Source organism: Malania oleifera, chromosome 8 (genome assembly GCF_029873635.1).
Source record: "Malania oleifera isolate guangnan ecotype guangnan chromosome 8, ASM2987363v1, whole genome shotgun sequence".
In the NCBI taxonomy this organism is placed as follows: domain Eukaryota; kingdom Viridiplantae; phylum Streptophyta; class Magnoliopsida; order Santalales; family Ximeniaceae; genus Malania; species Malania oleifera.
The window spans coordinates 94,237,561-94,258,697 of NC_080424.1; the positions used below are offsets into that span (position 1 = coordinate 94,237,561).

Below are 21,137 nucleotides of genomic sequence, written 5' to 3' on the forward strand. Positions count from 1 at the left end.
AGCCAACCAGGTTCTGATATCATATACATATACTAAAATCGTGATACATGGATAAATCATATCATTAATTATCAAATCATTCATATCATTTTTCACATATACATATATCATGAAAATCATCGGCACGTACGCCAGTATTTCACATTTTATCATAGCTCGGCCCGTACGCCGAAAAATCACATAACACAGCCCGTACGCCAGCAAATCACATAGCTCAGCCTGTATGTCGGAAAATCACATAGCACATCCCGTACGCTGGCAAATCTCATCCACATAGCACAACCCGTATGCCGGCAAACATATCCATATAGCACGGCTCGTACGCCGGCAGACATATCCACATAGCACGACCCGTACGCCGGCAAATCACATATGTATATATATATATATATATATATATATCTTGGCCCGTACGCCGGTTTTTCATCATAGAAATCCATATCATCCCCATTCCCAGAAAACAGTATTTCACAACATTTTTATACTCATGCCACACTTAACAAATTTTTCACGTATTCAACATATCATCATTTAAACAGTATTTTCCAAATATAAATCATATACATAAATATATTTATTTTTCCTGAAACCAGATGCTACATATATATATATACATGCATTTTCTCAAAGCAAAACTAGTTTAGTTTATCCCCTTACCTGACTACTGAGAAAGCCCCCAAAACAATCTAATCTAACCCCCGTAAGATTTCCTTACCAATACCCTGAAATCAAAAATTTTCAGTATTAAATTTCAGTATTTTCGTACGTACAACATTTTATATAACAGCCACAAAGTCAAATTTGGCTTAAAAAGCCTTACCTCAACTTAGGGAGGATTCCCAATGTTTCCAATCAACACCTCTGGAAACGAAAACTCCTAGTATTAAACTTTAATATTTCAATGCGTATAACACTTTTCTCAACTGTCACAACTTCAAATTTGACTTAAAAAGTCTTACCTCAACTTAGGGATGATTTCCAAATTGCTTTCTCCAACGATCCGCTCTGACAGATTTGCAGAGAACTTCGCCAGAAGCGTCATGGTGGCTTCGGTTTGTCGATCCGGCGTAAAACTGGCCCGGAATCCAAGAGAGAAAGAGAGAGAGTCATAAGAGAGAGAGAGAGAACACACCAAAATCAAAGCAAGCTTCCTGGAGAAGCTTGCACAATATATATATATATATATATATATAAATATATAATATCATATTAACTTGCTAATTAAAGCAAAGTTTCTTAAAGAAACTTGTACACTTTATATATATATATTTTCCTTATCATACTATTTATTTTACTTGTTAATTTAATTATTTTATTTTATTTTATTTTATTATTATTTTTATTTTTTAAATTTTATTTTTCCCGATACTGCATTGGGTCTTAGACTTCGGAGCCTCATTTCATGCCACATGCTGCAAAGATTGCCTAAAGGAGTACACACCAGGTAATTTTGGTAAGGTGTACCTTGGCAACGATCAACCTTGCGATGTAACCGGCAAGGGAGTTGTGAAGATCAATATAAACGGGTTAGTATGGAAGCTGAAGGATGTCAGGTATATTCCAGACCTGAGAAACAATTTGATCTCAGTTGTTCAACTGGCAGATGAGGGATACACGACGAAATTCACTGGCGATGAATGGAAAGTTTCAAAGGGTGTACTAACGATTGCGCGAGGTAAGAAAATCAGAACACTTTTTCTAACCTCCAATGCCTCCATGTCTATTTCAGTACAGATTGACATGTGTGAGGATTGTATAATCGGGAAACAGAAGAGGGTTAGTTTTCAGATAAACACCCGTGCCCTAGAAAAGAAGGGATTAGAACTGGTCCACTCAGAATGTGTCGGGACTCATCAGCAGAATATCGAGAATCCTCAGGTAGAGGAACCAGTGGAACAGATCGTAGCACCACCGTCTCCTACTCCAGCTCGGGAGCTTAGGAGATCTACTCGGTCTCATGTACCAAACAGAAGGTATATTGATTACTTACTTCCTTCAGATGAAAGAGAGCCTGAATGTTATGATGAAGCATGTAAGGTGGCAGATACAAGCAAGTGGGAGCTTGTGATGAAGGATGAGATGAAGTTCCTCACCTCCAACAAAATGTGGAAGTTGCCCAAAGGACTTCACAACAAGTGGGTGTACAGAATCGAAGAGGAGCATGACGGCTCCAGAAGGTATAAGCCTCAGTTGGTAGTCAAAGGCTTTGAGCAGAAGGAAGGGATTGACTACACCGGCATCTTTACACCAGTTGTGAAGCTGAAAGCCATCAAATTAGTCCGCAGAAATCGAGCAGACAGGAAGGTGGCGACTATAAAGAAGCTTAAGTTGTGTTCAACTTCAGTTGGTCTTCATGCTTGAAGACACATATTTTGAGCACATCATTTATTCATGCTACTGATTGTCTCTGTCTCCAAGTGGGAGATTGTTAGAGATGGAGCCAAGAAACACAGTTGGAGACGCGTTGCAAGCTAGGAGTTGAGTCAAGAAACGAAGTGCATTTATCCACCATTAACCTCTCCATTGTAACTTCCATTCATGATTGATTTTATTTTAATTGTGATTGAAATTCCAGGCCCTATAAATAGAGGGTTGTGGAAGATGTAATGGTGTGCACAGAAGAGTGAGAAGCTCAAAAGGTGCAAAGAGGAAGAAGGGAGGAAGAGAGAGAGAGAGAGAGAGAGAGAGAGAGAGAGAGAGAATTGTAATTTTTCCAGCGATAGTGAATATTTGGTGTGTGCTCCGTGGACGTAGGTCGTTATTGACCGAACCACGTTAAATCTTTGGTGTCACTTTGATCTGTATGCTCACAGGTTCCTAACATACCTCTTTCGAGCGCCTTCACTGTCACCGCCACTACCAGAGTCGCCAAAGATCGCAACAATTTCTCCAATGATCTATTCTTCTTTCTCAATCTCGTTTAGCCTTTTTGGCTCACGAACTTCTGTAGAGACCCAAAAAATGTAATAATAAGAGAAATTGGGAAAACTAGATTTTTGGATAGGAGAGGAGAAAATCGGCGACTGTTTTTTGGAGATGATAGTAAACCATCGACGGTTATAGGAATTTACCGCCGGGCGGTAATGGGTAAACGGTAATTTTGGGCCAGTTCATTGAAAACCGACGATGGTTTTCTAAGAGACAAAGAAAATCATCGACCGTTTTCTCGACATAATGGTTTTCAAATTGGAACCCTAGAGCATTCTCCTAAATTAAGAAAAATAAAATCTCTCTCTCCCTCACCAAACCCTATGGTCCTCCACCTTTCCACCCTCAATTTTCGCTCCGTTAAACTCTGGATTGACGATCAGGAACCACCATAAAGTTCCTGGGAAGATTCTCTATAACTTTGGCAGAGCAGATTTTCGGTTTGAGTTTCCGGGGCACCACTCCAAAGCGAAGATAAGGGTGCTAAATATTAATTTTAATTGTTAAATTAGAGTATTTAGGGCCTAGGAAAATATTAAATGATAATATTTTTGTGATTGAGTTGATTAATTTTGGAAAAATTTAATTTCAGGAATTTGAGTTTCGAACGTCACGGTGCTTAGATTCAGAGTGATGTGTACAAATATAAAAGCTTAATCAAATGACTAAAAATTACATCAATTATACATTGATGTGTACAAATAGAATGATCAAATTTTTATATTTTATTTATTTATCTCTTCTAAGTCCATTCTTAAATAAGACTAAAGGTGATAGTCGCAGTCTAGACTTTGGGTAACACGCCCATGGCTCGATCCGAACACTATTTGTAATTTTGAGATTTCCTAATGTGTAAAATTTTATTTTGATCGCAAGGATTTTATGTTCCAAATTTTAATTTGGGTAAAAAATTATATAAAATTTATATAATTATGCACTATTTTTTGTTTAAATCAACATAAATTAATTTTTATAGTTGAATTTTAAGTTTCTAAGCACAAGAATTGTATTTGAGAGTATAAATTTAATTCCTAAATCTAAACTTTTATAGATTTAAATCAAACTTAATATAATTTTATAATTTTTTTTTCGTTCAAATTGAAAGTCCGAAAAAAAAAAAAAAAACACGATGAGCAAATGGATATTCAACTAGCATCTCTTTCATTAAAGAGATTAATAATCTTCCCCAATAAAGCATTTAATATAGAACTTTATTTGAAATATGAAATATATTATTGGGGTGAGAAGACAGACTTCATGGCCACCCCAAAACAGAGACCATCCAAACAAAACAGAGTTAAGCTATGTCTCTGAATCCTGTGTCCTGGCTGGCCCGATCTGCAGCGTCACTCATTTGGCTCCTCCTGCTGCGGCGGCGGTCGTGGTGGATGCCGTCCAGTGTTTGAGAGAGCGACGAAGAGGAGGTAAGATGGGTGAGGGAATTTTCGGAGCGGGGGGCGGCGGAGATAAGAACAAGAACGCCGCCGGCGGGGGAGGAGTAGAAGGATGGCTGTGAACAGGGGAAGAGGAGATGTGGCTAACAGAATTGAAGAGAAGCAGGAGGCAGAGCAACACATTCCATGTCTGCCTCTGGAACACAAAGCAATCCATTCTGTTTCTTTGAATGATATTAGAAATGTTTGAAGCGGGGTAGGGGGTGGACTGGTGGAGGTGCAATTTATAGGTTAGAGGGCAGAGGGTGGAAGCATATTTTTTTTGAAAAAAAAAAAAAATAATAATAATAATAATAATAATAATAATTGTTCGGAGATTTCAAATTTATCCATAAAAGGTCATGTGTGTCTTCTTAATTGTTTGTAGGGATTTCAATTAAGCATGTTTAATTTTCTTACTTAATACATTTAATTGTGCCTATGAACAAAAGAAAATTATGTAATTATGTGTTCTTATTTCCATGTAACCTATATATTTATAAGGTTTATTACTTATAGTTAATGATTTAAATTCAATTACATTCATAGAGTTTTAAAGAAACCCTATTGGCACTCCCAAAGATATTACTGGCACTTTATTTTTATTTATAAATATATTAACTTGATTTTTATTTTATAAAAAAAAAATTATGCAAAAAGAAAGAATATACATACGCCTTCAATTAATTTTGCTTCCATTTATAAGTGCTCGTATTATCTTCTCTATTATAAAGTCTTATTTTTTAGAAATAAAAATTGAATTATAAACAATGATCATCTTTTTATTAAACTGAAAAGGAAAATTAGCTAAGTTAGCCCCTCCTTTGATTCTTAATATATTGATATAAATTGTATGCTCGGTTATTACTGTATAGCCTCTCCTTTGATTTTTAATGTATTGATCTCGGTTATTACTGTATCTATTTTGGTCACCAATATGACCAAAATTATAAACTTCAATGGTTATGTGGTCTGAGTGGATTCTTTGTCATTAAAAGATGGTTTGAACAGTCAAATAAAAATCAAGCAATAAAGTTGTCATTTAACAAATTTAAAGACAAAGGTAGAGCACCCACAAATGGTTTTTTTTTTTTAAGTGCCAATAGCACCTTCCCTTGAAATTCTTCAAAGTAACGATAACGCAGTGATTGTGTGTTGGCAATAAGGTGATGAGTAACTTTAAATATATGTTGAAATCCTAAAAAACAAGTCTTCAAAGTTTAATTTACAATTGGGCTCTTTGATTTTGAGTATTTTATAAATTTGACAAAATTGGAATTTGATTGTTAAGAAGTCTATTTGAAGTTGCCTTTCACCCATCTAAAATTGTTCTGTTAATGTTTTTTTTTTTTTCTTTTTTTTTTTATCCTACGCTTTACAAGTGAAAAAATAGCCATAAAATTACCATTTAATACATAAAAATAAATGTAAAATTTTAATGATATTTTTTAAGTGCCAATAGTATCTCCCTAAATTATCATAAATCAATTAACAAAAAACTAATTTCACATCTCACTAACATTTTATTTTTAAAAATTTTAATCATATTAGAATAAATTTTCATTTTTGAGATAAAAATACCAAAACAATTTTCTTTTCATTTTCTTTTTCTTTCCTTGCTTTAAACAAAATATTTTATCTAAAAAAAGCTTAAAGTCAAGTTACTCAGTCATATGGGTACCATGATTTTTCTTTTTAATCAGTAAATTAAGGCCAAAACTTTTTAAGCAACTAATTTAATGAAAGCCATACAATTTTCTTCAACAATTTTAGTTTCGAAAAACTCAAAAGATAATTATAAGTTGATAGAATTAATAACTAGTATTGAACGATAATTTTAATTAAAGCCATACAATTTTCAATCAAAGCCCAATTTAATCAATTATTAACTAGCTAATTTTCAAATCAAAAGTTCAATACTTAGTTATGGGTAATAAGTCATTTATATTAAATGCAAAAGGCAAAGGAAGAGCATAATGATATAGGACAATGTACGGCTTTTTAGGGCTCACCTCTTTTGAGTGATCCAAACATGGCAAGAATTCCGAATTTTGTATGAAATGTTTTCCCACTTTAAACAAAGTATTTGATTCAAACAAAGCCTTTAAAGTCAAGTTAATGAACTCATACCAAACCAAATTATTTAGAAATAACAATTCAATGCAGTTTTTGACTATTTTGACAAAGCTTTTAATCTCTTTCCTTCTCATTACTTCACCATTTATGGTTTAAAATGCGCATAATTTCATAGCATTTCACAATTGGACAAGAGGAAAAATGACTGAATGTGACCTAATAAAATAGACATTTCCAAACTAACAAATTTTGGAATTTCTTCCTTGCTTGGTTATATATCAATGATTGTCCTTGAAAGGAACTGCAACTTGGAAACATACTAATTCCATTTTCCTTCTCTCTGGAGAACATGGTTCCCTCAACAAAGTGCCATCTCTCTCTCCCTCTGCTGTAAGAGCTAACCAATAATTGGTAGAAACCAAGACGCAGCAAGCACGGCAGACCAGTGTAGAACCAACCAGCATTTCTCCCCCCAAGAAATTATGCATCAGAGAGAAGAAAGAACTCACCTTTTACAGCGTTGTGATGCTCCAATTAGAGGCTGTTCATTATTGGCTCTGCTTCCATACAATACACATAAAAGGGGATGCCATACCTTTAACAAACACCCACAATCACAGCTTTATCCACTGAGCAAACCACCATTCCCCCTTTTTAAGCTATCATGTTTCCTAAACCCAATAATTCAGTATCAATATCAGCCCCACTCGGGGGAAATGCACATGCCCTGTTCAGTTGGATAAATAAGTTTCATTTTCTATTTTTCAATTCTTCATAAAGTCATAAAATTATCACCTTCATATCAAAACTATTCAGTATTTTAAAATTTAAAAAAAATAAATAAATAACTCATTTTTTTCAACTTTCCTACTAGAAAATCTAAACAGTGTAGCATTTTTAAGCTTTCATAAAGTCAGATATGCCCATATATGCAAGGAAAGAAGTAGAGAACAGGGCACCCCGAATGCCAATCCTCAGAGCTGCACAGGATTGAAACAGCCTTGTAATTAAGCAAACTCACATTAAATGGGCATGGTTTCCATCAAACCATTCACCCCATCAAACATTCATTATAATGGTTGTCAAACAAGGATTTAGGGCTGCAGAGAACTAAAGAATATACATTTAAAAAACGAAAAACAGAAAAAGCCCACCTTCCCTCCAGTCAGTAATACATTCAACCAAGCACTTGGAAGCCGCAGGGCTCCCTTGGAGAACATCTCTTCCCAAAGTTCACATATATCTACATAACTATATTAAACTACCGAGAAGAAAGGGGAAAACCTCTATAACTCGGGATGGCATAAATAGCAACCTACTAACTGAAACCCAGATGAGGAAAAAAAAAAAAAAGGTAAAGCACGCCTTAGGGATACATATATGTATGTATATTACAGATATTATCACCAGAAGAGAGAAGAGGGCATCAGAGTACCCGGTGGTATCTGTTAGCTTGCGTCAATATTGACCAAATGCAAAAGATCACCCTCAATTGCTGACTGGTGTCGAAGGGTCATTTGCACACGGTTTTCAGTCTCTTTGCAGCTTGCACAAACCCCACAATCACCTGCAGCTCGTCCATTTGCTTCACCCAAACACAACACAAACCACATTTCAAACATACTAATAATATCTAATTATCAACAAGCTGACTGGGTAAGCAGAATAAAATAGAAACATTGATGAGCTGATGGGTGTATGGCTTTTTAATGAAGAAAGAGCATTTAGTTGGCCAATTTAAGGTTTAGAACAAAGAATATTTAGTTGGTCAATTTAAGGTTTAGAACACCTCATGCTACTGTCTGCACTTCATGGATGTGTAAAGAATGCAAGTTTCATTCGTGCAAGTACCTGCGACATGAAATGCCTTTGGACAACATCAATTAGTTGCTCTTTAGATGGGTCGGGGAAGGCTTCCACCTAGAATTTTCATTAGAGATTAGTGCATAAGATATTTGAGCAGACTGGAACAAAAACTCAAGTTCCTTCAAATTCTGTCACTAAACAACTCACAAGGTTGAAGTGTCGCCAATATCTCCATAATGCAGCCATCTCTAATTTGCTAAGGTCAACCTTCTGTGAAGCAAAGGTTTCCAATAAATATACATGCATAAGCAGTTAAAAGCACTGACGACCACATGTTGCAGTATTTTCCTAGGGAAACTAAATGGAAACAGAAAGAAAGAAAAAAGTATGCTTACAAATGTTACATACCGTGGAACCCCGTGGAGTAGAAACAGATCCTTTAGACTGTGAATCACATGAAAGAGTCCGGCTAACAGTTTTGTGAGATGACCCTGAAGATTTATGTGTTCGATGCCTTGACCTATGTGACTTTTGTGTGTCATCAGATGCTGGAGAATAAGAAACAGCAAAAGCACTGTTAGGAGTGGCAGGCCAAATAAAAATTTAAAATGAAAAAAAGCAAAAAGAGAAGGTAAAGATAAAGAAGTGTGACAATGGAACTTTTAACAATTGTTAAAGACATGGATCCTATGTTACAGGGTAAACCACTTTTAAAAAAAACAAAACAAAACAAAAAAACATACAATTCAAAAACAAGGATCCCACTACCCCAAGAAAAGTCTTGGTTAACAAATGATGGGAGGAGCAAAGAAAGACCTCTCTCACCCAAACAAAAGCCAAATACATTACTCAAGGTGCTTGATTAGTGTCTGATTACATTCTTCAATACCAGTAAATATGAAAATGCAACTGCCTCTCCTCCATTTGTTTATCCACCTTTTTCCTTCATTGGATTATGTTCATGTCAATTTGAATGAAACAAGATCAAGATGCAATAAAAAATCAACCTAATTTGACTATAAAATAATTTAAAATTAGTTAAATTGTACCAACTACCACAAATTTTAGAAGAACTCCAAAAATTTTGACCTAACAACCAATTTTTGAAATTTAATGTGATCAAATTGAAATTTCGTACTCTATGCCCTAATGAGGGGCTCATTAGATGGTGTTAGGTGATCCCTCTTTTGAAGTAATATTATAATTAATTGACCCAAGATTGAGCAAAAGTAAAAGTAACAAAAATGAAGAGGAATCAGATGCATTCAGAACTGCTGTCAATTGTGGATCTTCCCCTGAATACTTACAACAAATGCAAATGGAGCGGGTCAAGAAGTTTCAGAATCCATTCTATTCTGGGCACTTATAGAAGTTAATTGCCTCTCTAAAAATTGGATAGAGTGCAAAATCAAAAGAAGGAAGTGAAAAACAAACTTACCCATATCTGAGCCATTCCATTGCACATTTTCAAACTCAAGGTCTTCATCTTCCTCATTGCCAGTGGGGGCTTCAATCACACTAAGAGCATTTCTCTGTAGCTTTACCTCTATTCCATTCGTAAGGACCTGTTTATTTATGCATTACATAATCAAATACCACTGTCACAAGCTAGTGTGAAAACTCATTCCTAAAAAGAGCAAATAAGCAAATCTAAGATATAGTGATACACCAAACTAATGCAGGAGATAAATTTAATTTGAACCAATCTATTGCATATGTTGTTAGAAACCGAGCATATGAAATATATAGAACTTGGATTAAAACTAAATTAGGCAGAATCACCCAAATTCAACCTATAAAAAGATTAAATAATAAATCAAACTCACAGCCTAGTGCAGTCAAAACCTCAAAAAAGAGTTATCAAAATATACAGAATCAGAATTTTTTAAGAACGAACCAAAATTAAGTAAAATCATCCAAAATTCTATGTCCAAATTCAAATTTTTATTCTAGATCAACAGAATGAACAACATTTGCTAAGTGGCATAAGGTTCAAAACTGAGAAACATGAAATTGAAAGCTCAACAAATTAAGTCACAAATGGATTGGTACAGCTTGGGCAGCAAAGCAAAAACCAAGCTTTATTAGAATTAGCCACTAATTTTTTATTAAAAATGATTCATAATCTCATAAAATCTATGAAACAAAGAAGATGAAGAAGAAGAAGCCGCCGACTAAGAATACGAGTCAATATAAGAAGCCTCTTTAGACTAAGTGCAAAGTCTAAATGATAAACCAGGAAGTAAGAAAAAAATTGAGTTACAATAGGTTTAGTCATGTCCAATCAAACAAATTAACGTTTTAGAAAGAAACCTTTAAGCAGTTCCGAAAATCCAATCAATAATCACAATTATTTAAGAAAACAACAGTTACATGAAATTGTTATCAAAGCCCAAAAAACACACTTGAACATTCAATAAACGACGAGCAGATAGCACACCCTCCAATAATCCATCAAATAAGGATGGCAACAACATCCACCAACAACTCCAATAATGCAAGATTGCAAAGCAGCCTCAATTTAAAGCCAAAAGTTAACATTCCATCTTGAATTCACGCAAAGAGAAATGCAATGATTTTCAAAAACAGAACCCAATTCTTGAAGCATTGAACTCAAATAAGAAAGAAAACACTATGAAGAACTCACAAATTAGCATTAAAATTCCTACCAACAATCCCACATTATAAAAAGGCTATCAAGATCCCAGATCCATTGATAAAGACACGCATGCAACCAAAAATTCATACCCAATACTCATTCATAACATCATATATACAAGAGGAACGACTAAATTCATGCGAACTTGCACGCGAAACTAATTCAGTTTCCATATTAATTTTAACTAACTTTCCCCAGTAGCAAATGCAACACTGTTTGGCAAAATTTATTAAACAAGAAAATTGGGAGGGAAGTTCATAAAGAATGAGCAATTAATAAGCACACTAATAGAATATAACTACAAGCAAAGCAAAACCTCAAGTCACCAGATTACCCTAACATTGCAGAGAACTTTTCCAATAAAAACTTCAAAAACCCAAATTGAACCCCAAAATCGCCAAACAAACCACATTAAAATCCGAAAACAATGTCAATCGAAAAACAAAATCAAACCCATTTCATTTCACCCCCAAAAAACAAAACCCAAAATTCATCGAGTGGTTTAATTACCAGCCAATGCCAGCCACCTAGCCCAACGGCCTTCTTCACCACTCCCTGGAGGCCTACAAGCACCGACTTGGTCCGGTTATTTCCAGTCACGACGACCTTGGTGTGGCGAGGAAGAACAGAGAGCTCCTCTTCGCTACTCTCCCCACAGCTCTGCAACTGCGAGAATCCGCCATTGACGGAACTCTCCACTGCTTCAAGCATTGACGCTCTCAGTGTGTCTGCTTTGCTTTGTGAGCGGAAAACCCCACAGAAAACTCGAGCCTCAGGTCTCGAAACTGCACGCAATCGGAAGATCGCGCATTGCAGAATCCGTATTCGATGCTTTCAGGAGCACAAAATCGAGGAATTGAGGAGAAAATGGGAAATTTTGGTGCAGAGAAAACACAATGTTAGAGAGAGAGAGAGTGATGGAAGATTACAGAGAGACAGAGAGAAGATGAGAGTGACTGGTTTTCTTTTCTTTCTTTATTGTAGCTGTTCTGAATCCCGACGACCTGAAATTGACCAATAGAATCGTGCCACGTAAGGCGATGGGGACCCCAATCAAGCGGTGGGAGCTCGCGTTGCGGTATGATGCAATACCACTAGCGGTTGGGCATTGTAAGTGCTTACGGGGTTTTGACTGCTTGACTACTTCAGTAGATGACGTTGTCTCCTCTTCTAAATGACCAAACTGCCCCTCCCGTTTCATTTTCCTCCCTTTTTTTTTTTTTTTTGAATTTTATTTTTAAAAAATGTAGCATAAAAAAGTTAATTTTTTTTTTTATTTGTTCCTTGTTGTTTTGATGATTTTTTTTAATTTTTCATGAGGCCTTCAGAAGCTATTAATTTTTTTCCATCATTAAAAATTCATGCCTATTTAATTATTATGTGATTTTGGTTTAATGTTTATTCAACTATTCAGCTTTTATTTTTAATTGGTTTTTTTAAGTAATGTCACACATTTTTTTCATGTAATTCTATCTATAACTTAAAAAAAATCATGATGATTTTAAATAGAAAAAATTGTTTGCAACTTTCTACAAAAAAATTTTGAAAATTATTTACCGTTATAAAAAAAATTATAAAGTAAGCATATGTCTCATTAACTAGTAGTAATTTAATCAATTTCAATCCGAATTTTAGTAATGTAATTTGAAATGAATATAATTAAAAATTAATTTTATTGAATTCTTCTATTTAGTCTTACATATGAAAAAAACAAAAAAAAAACCCATTGACTCATTTGTCTTATTTTATTATTTATTTATAAATTAGGAACATTTGCATTATTTCATTTTCAATTATTATAGATTCTCAAAAAATTAATTGTTTTTTTAAGTTTGTACTTTTAAAAAATTTACAATTTTTGTTGGCTCTATTTATTTGCATTTCAATCACAATATTTATTAAAAAGAGAAATAACAAATATATGATTCACAAATTCAATTTTAATGAATGTTGAATGAATATGTTTATTTCAAATGTATAAGATATGATAAAATAAAATTTAAAAAAATAAATAATTGAGATGAACTCGAGCTAACTTTGACAAAAGTGTTACTCTCGAAGAAAATTTTGTAAAATCTCAATTAAAAAAAACCCCTAGATGAGAAGTATCAAAATTTAAAATAAAAATTCGCTGTTATACTACAAGTCTACAATTCAATTTTTTATAAAACCCACAATGATTAGGTGATATTTTTAAATTCAAACTCCAACCATCATCATTGAACTATCTTATATTTTAGAAACTCAACAATTAATTTATGATCCTATGTACTCCTCAAAGCACATCTCTATTTTTTTTCAATCACATCATTTTTAATTTTTTTTAAAAAATTATATAAAAAATTATAAGATAAAAGGTATCGACTTTTCTTGAGTTTTAATTAAAAAAGAAATAATAGTCTATTCTCAAGTTTCAAAAAATTCAGAAACCCTCCCTATTATTTCAATAATTTTAAAGATCACATCTAAAATTTGGTAAAAAAATACAAATATTTTCTTGCATTTTTTATTAAAAAATTAATTTTTTTTAGAAAAAATTTGAATTTTTTTAATAAAATTTAAGTGATGTCTACTGTCATATTTAAAACTCATGGAAGATGAATGTAATTTTTAAAATTTTAAGAAAAGTCATTATCTTTTTATTAGATCTGAAGGAGTATAGTGTCTTTTGTCCAAAATTTTAAAGAATGTTCAAAAATAATGTAACATTTTTATAGTTATTTTTTAAAAAAATTGAAGATAAAAAGTGTTTTTTTTTTTTTTTTGTCTCAACAACTACTTTCATATTTATTATTAAAACAGTGGCAACGTAGTAATTAGAGTAAGGAAAGGAGGTCAGAACAGGCAAAACAAAAATAAAAAAGTAACGTAAAAGAAAAGAACGTAACGGAAACCGGAAATCCGCAGCAGAGAGGTGGTGGGGCGCACCTCGGTATGGCAGGCGCCCTTCCCCGTCGGTGTTGTCATATCCAACATGGGATACCCTCTCCCCCGGAAAAAAATAATAATAAAAACAACAAAAAAGTAAATAATAAAAATAGAAAAAAAAATATCTGGAATTCATTTCTTTTTTTTATCCTTATCTGATTTTTCGTTTTCCCGCCAGGGCCGTGCAATCTCAGCCGTCGATTGGGCGAGGGCGTTGCGGGCCTTCGGATGGCGCCGGGGTGGCGTGGGGGCCGTTGGATTGGAAAGTCGTCCGAGGAACAGAACCGTAGAAAAAGCGGGACACGTTGGTTGGATGGTTGGTTCTCCGTTGTTCTCCTTTCTCGTTTCTCCTTTCTCCTTTCTCCCTTCTCTCTCCCTTCGGATCAATTAATAATTCAATATGTACAAAATGTGAAATGTGGTAATGATCATAAAGTTGAAATCGGCAGCCCTTTTGGAGCGCCCCATTGCCTTAAAGCACAACCCCCACACCTCCATATGGTGACAAATTAATAAAGCCCTCGGAAGGAGGTGAGAGTGATTCAGTGCGGTGGGCTGCACCCTAGAGCCCTGCACTTCACCCCACCACTGATTTAATTCATCCAATCATATTTAAGTAAACATTTGTAGAGCGTGGATAAGAATTATTATGTCACTTACAAATTTTAATTTTAGATGCGTTCATAGTTTTGACTATGAGTAGTTTGATTAGACTGTTTGATTTGGGGTCTATAGGATTTATACTAGTGATTATTACTAATAATAGAGGGTTCGTACGAATAATTAATTTTATGTATTATTTTATTTTAAGTAATTGAAAGCCTGTATTGGGCTTGAACCACAATGGGATGTAGATCATCTCTTATCTTATATCTCTTCTTACTCTTTTAAGGATTTGAACTCGAGACCTCTTACAAGAATATCTCAATTTTTAATCACTGTAATTTGTGTGAATTTGGACAAAATATAATATAAAATTATTTCAAATTTGTCATAAAGGATATGGGTTTAGACTTTTATGGTGAAAGTTCAAAGTTCGAATTCTAAAAAGAGTAAAAAGGGTCATAAGATGGGAAACGGGATAAGAACAAATAGATAACTAAAATAAAAAATAATAGTATTTGTGTTGTGAAACATTTAAGTAGATAAAGGAAGATGTAGTAAAAACAAGCGCGATATTAAACTACATCCATGTGCGTTTCAAATATAGGGCCCACACACATACTATATATATATATATATATATATATATATCCGTTACACATTCCAGGATACACACCCTTAAATGTATTAATGTATAGCTTCATCCTTCATAATTTATTTAATATTATTTAGTGGCTAACTCAAATATTCATCGCAAAAGATTAAAGTTGGTGAGTCTTGGTATACAACTGTCATCGCTTCTTTTTACCCTTCGGATAAAATTAATTTCTTGACTTGCTTTTTTTTTTTATCCTAATTTTGAATTTCATTCTCTTTCATCATGTGGAGTCTAAAGAGTTATTTTAAAAGATCGAAGATTGAATTTTAAAAAAATAAATAAATACAAATTAATAAAAATGAGGTAAGAATGTAAGACACATTATGTTATAATTTTTATAAAATGTTTATCTTTTCCTTTTTCAATAATGACAAGGCCAATTGCTTAAACCTACAAATTGTAACTCCTAAAAAGTTTTAGTTGAGACCTACAAGACAAGCTTTTTTCAACATTCAATTGTTTTAACCGGACTAATAATTTCAACAATAAAGTAATTTTTATTTATTATTTCTTTTTGCGATATTTTCCACATAAGAATTCTTCTTCTTCTTCTTCTTCTTTTTTCTACATCACTACATTCATTAGCAAGTCATTTGTGACCATGACAAATGCTTTGTAAGGGTGTTCAATTTTTGTTGATTTCCAACTATGGATGTGCAAATGGTCAGTTCGACCAAATTCAGTTACTTAACTAAATTAACCAAATTTTTCGATTAGCACTAATCCTTAACTGAATCGACAAATTAGTTGTTATAACCGAACCGTACCTGACCAAACCAACTTTTCGGGTAATTCAGTTAATCGAATTTGATCAAATAAATTAAAATTAATTATAAAAATAAAATATGACTACAAATTTTGTTTATAGTTTATCAATTCAGTTTAATTAATAAAAGAGTTTATTGACAAAAGGGATATTTTAACATTAAATATTTAAGATTTAACATATATCATATATTAATATTACTAATTTATATTTAATTATTAATTAATTAGTAATTCAGATAATTCGGTTAATCGAATTAAAGATTCCCTATACTCGAACCAAAAATTGAATACCCGAAATTATCCAAATCTCAAATCGAACTGAATCGAACCTATATATTAACCGAACCGAACTGACCAAACTCTATCGGTTAATTCAGTTAAATCCGTATTATGCTCACCCCTATTTCCAATACATTGGAATAAATTAAGATAAAACTTGAAATTAATTTTTGAATGGATTAAATTTCAAGACAAATGGAAAAAGTTAAGACTGATTTTTTAATGTTTTAAAAACATGATAAGTGCAACAACAAATGATATTTAACAATTCCCAATTAAATCTCATGTCATAGCTATAAAATTAAGTAATTAAACACACATCAATTAACTACAAAGTATAAGTTTTTAAAGCCCTATAAAATGGAGAGAATCTTCTTTATTATTACTAACATCACCGCCATCAACATGACTTTGACTAATTTCAAAAGTTATCCGAATTTCTATAAAATTAGACGAATTTACATTTAGGATGGATTATTTGAATCGAAATTTATAATGATAGAACCTAATGATTCATTTCTTCACCTTCTAATTGGGACGTTGAGGGTTCAAACCTCACTAACCTCATCTAAGAGCTTGGGATTGGAAAATTTTGGAGTTAATATATGTTTAGTTTTCACATTTGAATTGTCATGCCCAAAACCTGTTAGGGTTAAAAGTGCGATTTTCTATAAAAATTTCACAAATGACGTAAGAAATAAAAATAGCATAAAGAAATAAAATCTCACAGACTTTTATATCAAAATGCTAAATAATTGTATTATAGGAGTACCTCCAACGTCAAAATTAACATTCTTAAAAATTTAAAAAACATAAAAGTATTTTCGGTTGTTACTATACTAGTATTTATTCTAAACTGCTCTCTCTAATCCTACTCACATGCTTGCTATGTCTGATTATCAATACACTCCTCAAAGCTATCTGTAAGGTAAAAGAATAAATTAGTGAGACGACGCTCAGTAAGAAAGAAAGATTATATCAGTGTGTAGTTATGATGAGTTTTACTGTACCATAATTCAGTAACAACATTTAATACTGTAGTTTCAAAATTGTATTTGTAAAAATGTAAAACATTTACAAATTTATGCATAAAATTATTTCCATTAAACTATATCTGTAACTTTTTTTTTTAACTGTATATTGCATATTGTAAATTGTAAACAATTAGTTGTAACTGTAAAATATAATTGTTAGTTGTAAACTGTAACTGCTTTTTAAAATAGTAAACTGTAACTGTAATACTTATATATTCTCTTATACTTATTTTGTAAAAAATCCCTTTGGCTATAACTATGGGTCATGTTTACCCTCATAGCAGAGTTGTATGGTTCGAAGACTGGAATTAGCTGGCGGCCAACTAAACTAAATCAAATTATAACCGTAAGTGAGATTTTTCCTATTAAGTCTTGATATGAAATCAAGTGTTCATTGAGCTAAAATGGAAACGAAGAGTCTTGATGAGCCTTAATGAGGATGAGCTGCAAAGAGCCAGCTTTGATGCGCTGGAGTGTCGGTGCTAATCCATGTTGGTGCTTACCCCATTGAATCCCATTAAACACCTCCTTTACTATCCATCTCATTCAACTATATAATGGAGATGTGTACGTGATGTGGATGTGAGTGAGAGTGTGAGAGTAATTGTGCTGAAGGTGAGAGAGAGAGAGAGAGAGAGAGAGAGAGAGAGAGAGAGAGAGAGAGAGAGAGAGAGAGACAGAGACAGAGACAGAGACAGAGACAGAGACAAAGAGGTGTGAGAAAGGGTGAGTTGAGTTGAGTGGTGTCTCCTCCTCTTCTTGTATTTTCTTCCAAGTTATAGTGAAATTCAATATGCTCCATGGACGTAGGTCAGATTGGACCCGAACCACATTAAATTTGGTGTTCCTATTTTGCTTGTTTATTTTAATTATTGTGTGATTGTTGTTCTTAGATCCCTCACAGTGTGCACTTGGGAGAATCCACTACTATGAAAACCACTCTATAGAATAGTGTGAGTGCACTCTCTATAACCATAAAATGTAAGCTACGATATCGAGCATTTGTAATTCTATAATCTCTTGGCTATAAGGGTTTTAAAACATATTAATATTTATAAAATAAAATAAAATAAACTTTATTGATATGCCCTCATTTTTGGCGGACGAATATCGTGGTTACAAGACAAACATTGAGAGATTACAAATAAAGAAATTAAAGCCCTCCCAAAAACAACACCAACAACCAACCAAAACAGGATTACAAATCCAAACAAAGTTAAATAAGAAAGAAATCTAAACAAACTTATCAAAAACAAAAATAATAAAATCAAATCAAATCAAATCAAATCAAAAAATAAAAAAATCTAAAACTACCAAATAAAAATTAAGAGGTTGAACTAATAAGGAAAGAAAGTAAGACCCAACCTATCTGTATAGATCTCAAAATTATTTATATGAGATTAGTGTAATAATAATAATAATAATAATAATAATAATAATAATAATTAGATTTAATTAGTTAATTAAATAAACAAATATAATATTAGTATGAAAGAGAAAAAAAACTTATTGGAAAATATATATATGTATATAAATTATAAATATAATATAGTTATATATGAGATTGCATTAAATGCAATCCATCAAAGATTTCAATTCATTTTCCCGCGCCTCACATTTTATTTTTTTTCTCCCTCAGTTTCTCTGCAGCTCTTTTGTCTCACTCCTCATTCTCTCTCTCACTCTCTCCTCAATTTTTTCAATCAAACGGATGCCGATTGAAAAATCAGAAAATACCGCTGGATTCCATTCTCCTCCACTGACATTTCTATCGGAGTGGATTTATCGTAAAAACGACATAGGTATATCCCCTAGGATAAGGTAAATTCTAACTCTTACCTCAAATTTTTTTAAAAAATTTTAAGTCAAATGGACGATCGGACACCACCACGAGGGTTTAGGAATGATTTTCTACAAGTCTAGGAAAGCGAATTTCTCATGTGGTTGTCGTAAGCATAGAGATAAGGGGGTTATTTAAAGATTAATTCTTATTTAATTATTGTAGATTTGGAAATGTTAAAATATTGAACATTTTGGGATTGAACTAAGGTTATTGAATTCAAGGTTCGAGTGAGCGCTGTGAGTATGATTTCGGGATCCCTACAAGCGTAGTTCAGGACTGTGACGGCTTGCTTAATTTTCACATTCTTTTTTTATAAATACAATATCAAAATCCATATCACATATTCCAGCTCAGCAGATCATAATCCACCTTGACCCATGGGTACCAGGGATACATTAGAACACAAAACGGAAGCCTAAGCAACAGGAAACATACAATCACATACATCTCATCATATCATACATCACAATACCAAAGTTACTACAATCACTGTATTTCAGTATATACATCCCAAAAATCAGATCTAGGGACATTTCGTACAAAATCTAACTGTCCCTACAAAAACTCACCCTTCAAAAAGGGCAGACAATAGCTCTAGATCAGAGGGGCTTTTCCTGCTCTCCTATCAGGGGTTCCTGAAAAGTTTATAAAATTTAGGGGTGAGACACCTCTTAGTAAGAAAAATAAACTAATACCAGTGTGTGGCAACATGAGTATTTTGTGTTCTACATATATCATACATAACATACTCAGTAACTGTTTGTCAAATCTGGGAAAACATATATATATCAAAACATGACAGAACATACTTCATTTTCATAACATATCTCATCTCATATCATAATAATAATAACATAAAAACATCCCGGTAGGTTAGCTGGTTGTTGTCATGTATTACCCCCACATGACTGGGTTGTGTGGCCTGAAGGCGGGACCTGACAATGGTTGGCCGACCACTGTCAAGTCAAACATACAGTCTGTAAGTTCGATGGGTCTGCTTGACCTAGTCCGTACACTAGGGGGCGATCACACACTTCTTAAAAACCACATCGACCATTCAATCTCACACCACTCTGTACAGCAATGTTAACACAGATATCATGATCATAAAGACCATGGACACATAGCAATGGTACCGTGCAAGTGTTAGCCTAAACCAAGCCAACCAGGTTCTGATATCATATAAAATATACTAAAACTATGATACATGGATATCTCATATCATTAACTATCAGATCGATCATATCATTTTGCATATATATGTATATCATGAAAATCATCGGCACGTACGCCGGTATTACACATTTTATCAAAGCTCAGCTCGTACGCCGGCAAATCATAGCCTAGCCCATACGCTGGCAAATCACATCCATAGCATGGCCCGTACGCCGGAAAACATATCATAGCATAGCCCGTACGCCGGCAAACATATCATAGTATAGCCCATACGCTGGCAAATCACATCATAGCACGGCCCGTACGCCGGCGAACATATCATAGCACAGCCCGTACGTTGGCAAATTACATCATAGCACGGCCCGTACACCGGCAAACATATCATATATATATAAATCTTGGACCATACGCCATTTTCCCATTATAAAAATCTGTATCATAATCCCATTCCAGAAAACAGTATCTCCTAACATTTTATACTCATGCCACACTGAACAGATTTTCCATATATTTAACATACCATCATGTTAACCGTATTTTCCAAATATAAATCATATATAAATACAGTCATTTACTTGAAATCAAACTCTATAATAATATACATACATTTTTTTTATAAAATACTAGCTTAGTTTATCCCCTTACTTGATTCCTAAAAAGCCCCAAAGAAAAATCTGCCCCGCACCCGCAGGGTTCTCAACTCAACACCCTGGAAACAATATTTCTCAGAACTAAAGTTCAGTATTTCTAAGCATATAACACTTTCCACAATTGTCAAAAATCCAAATATTGAGTAAAAAGTCTTACCCTGGATTTGGGATGGTTTCCACCTTACTTTCACCAACGATTCGCTCCGGCAGATTTGGAGAGAACTTCACCAGAAGCGTCGTGGTGACTTTGGATTGTCGATTCGGCAAAGATCTAGCCCGAAATCGACGAAAAAGAG

At 33.6% G+C, this 21,137-nt stretch overlaps 1 protein-coding gene across 3 annotated transcripts; it reads right to left on the bottom strand.

Annotated features, from left to right (window-relative positions):
• Nucleotides 1-7,441: 7,441 nt before the first annotated feature.
• LOC131162915 (uncharacterized) lies at nucleotides 7,442-14,222 on the bottom strand. Of its 3 annotated transcripts, XM_058119534.1 has the most exons (7): nucleotides 13,831-14,222; nucleotides 11,413-11,906; nucleotides 9,682-9,808; nucleotides 8,652-8,791; nucleotides 8,451-8,513; nucleotides 8,289-8,357; nucleotides 7,442-8,022 (listed from the first exon to the last, which is right to left on the bottom strand). In XM_058119534.1, exons 2-7 carry the CDS (start codon nucleotides 11,611-11,613, stop codon nucleotides 7,951-7,953), a joined length of 672 nt encoding a protein of 223 aa, XP_057975517.1. In that variant the 5' UTR covers nucleotides 11,614-11,906; nucleotides 13,831-14,222; the 3' UTR covers nucleotides 7,442-7,950. The 3 variants fall into 3 exon arrangements, with proteins under 3 accessions (XP_057975517.1, XP_057975518.1, XP_057975515.1); XM_058119535.1 differs by having other exon boundaries at nucleotides 8,451-8,510; nucleotides 11,413-14,191; XM_058119532.1 differs by having other exon boundaries at nucleotides 11,413-14,191.
• Nucleotides 14,223-21,137: the final 6,915 nt, after the last annotated feature.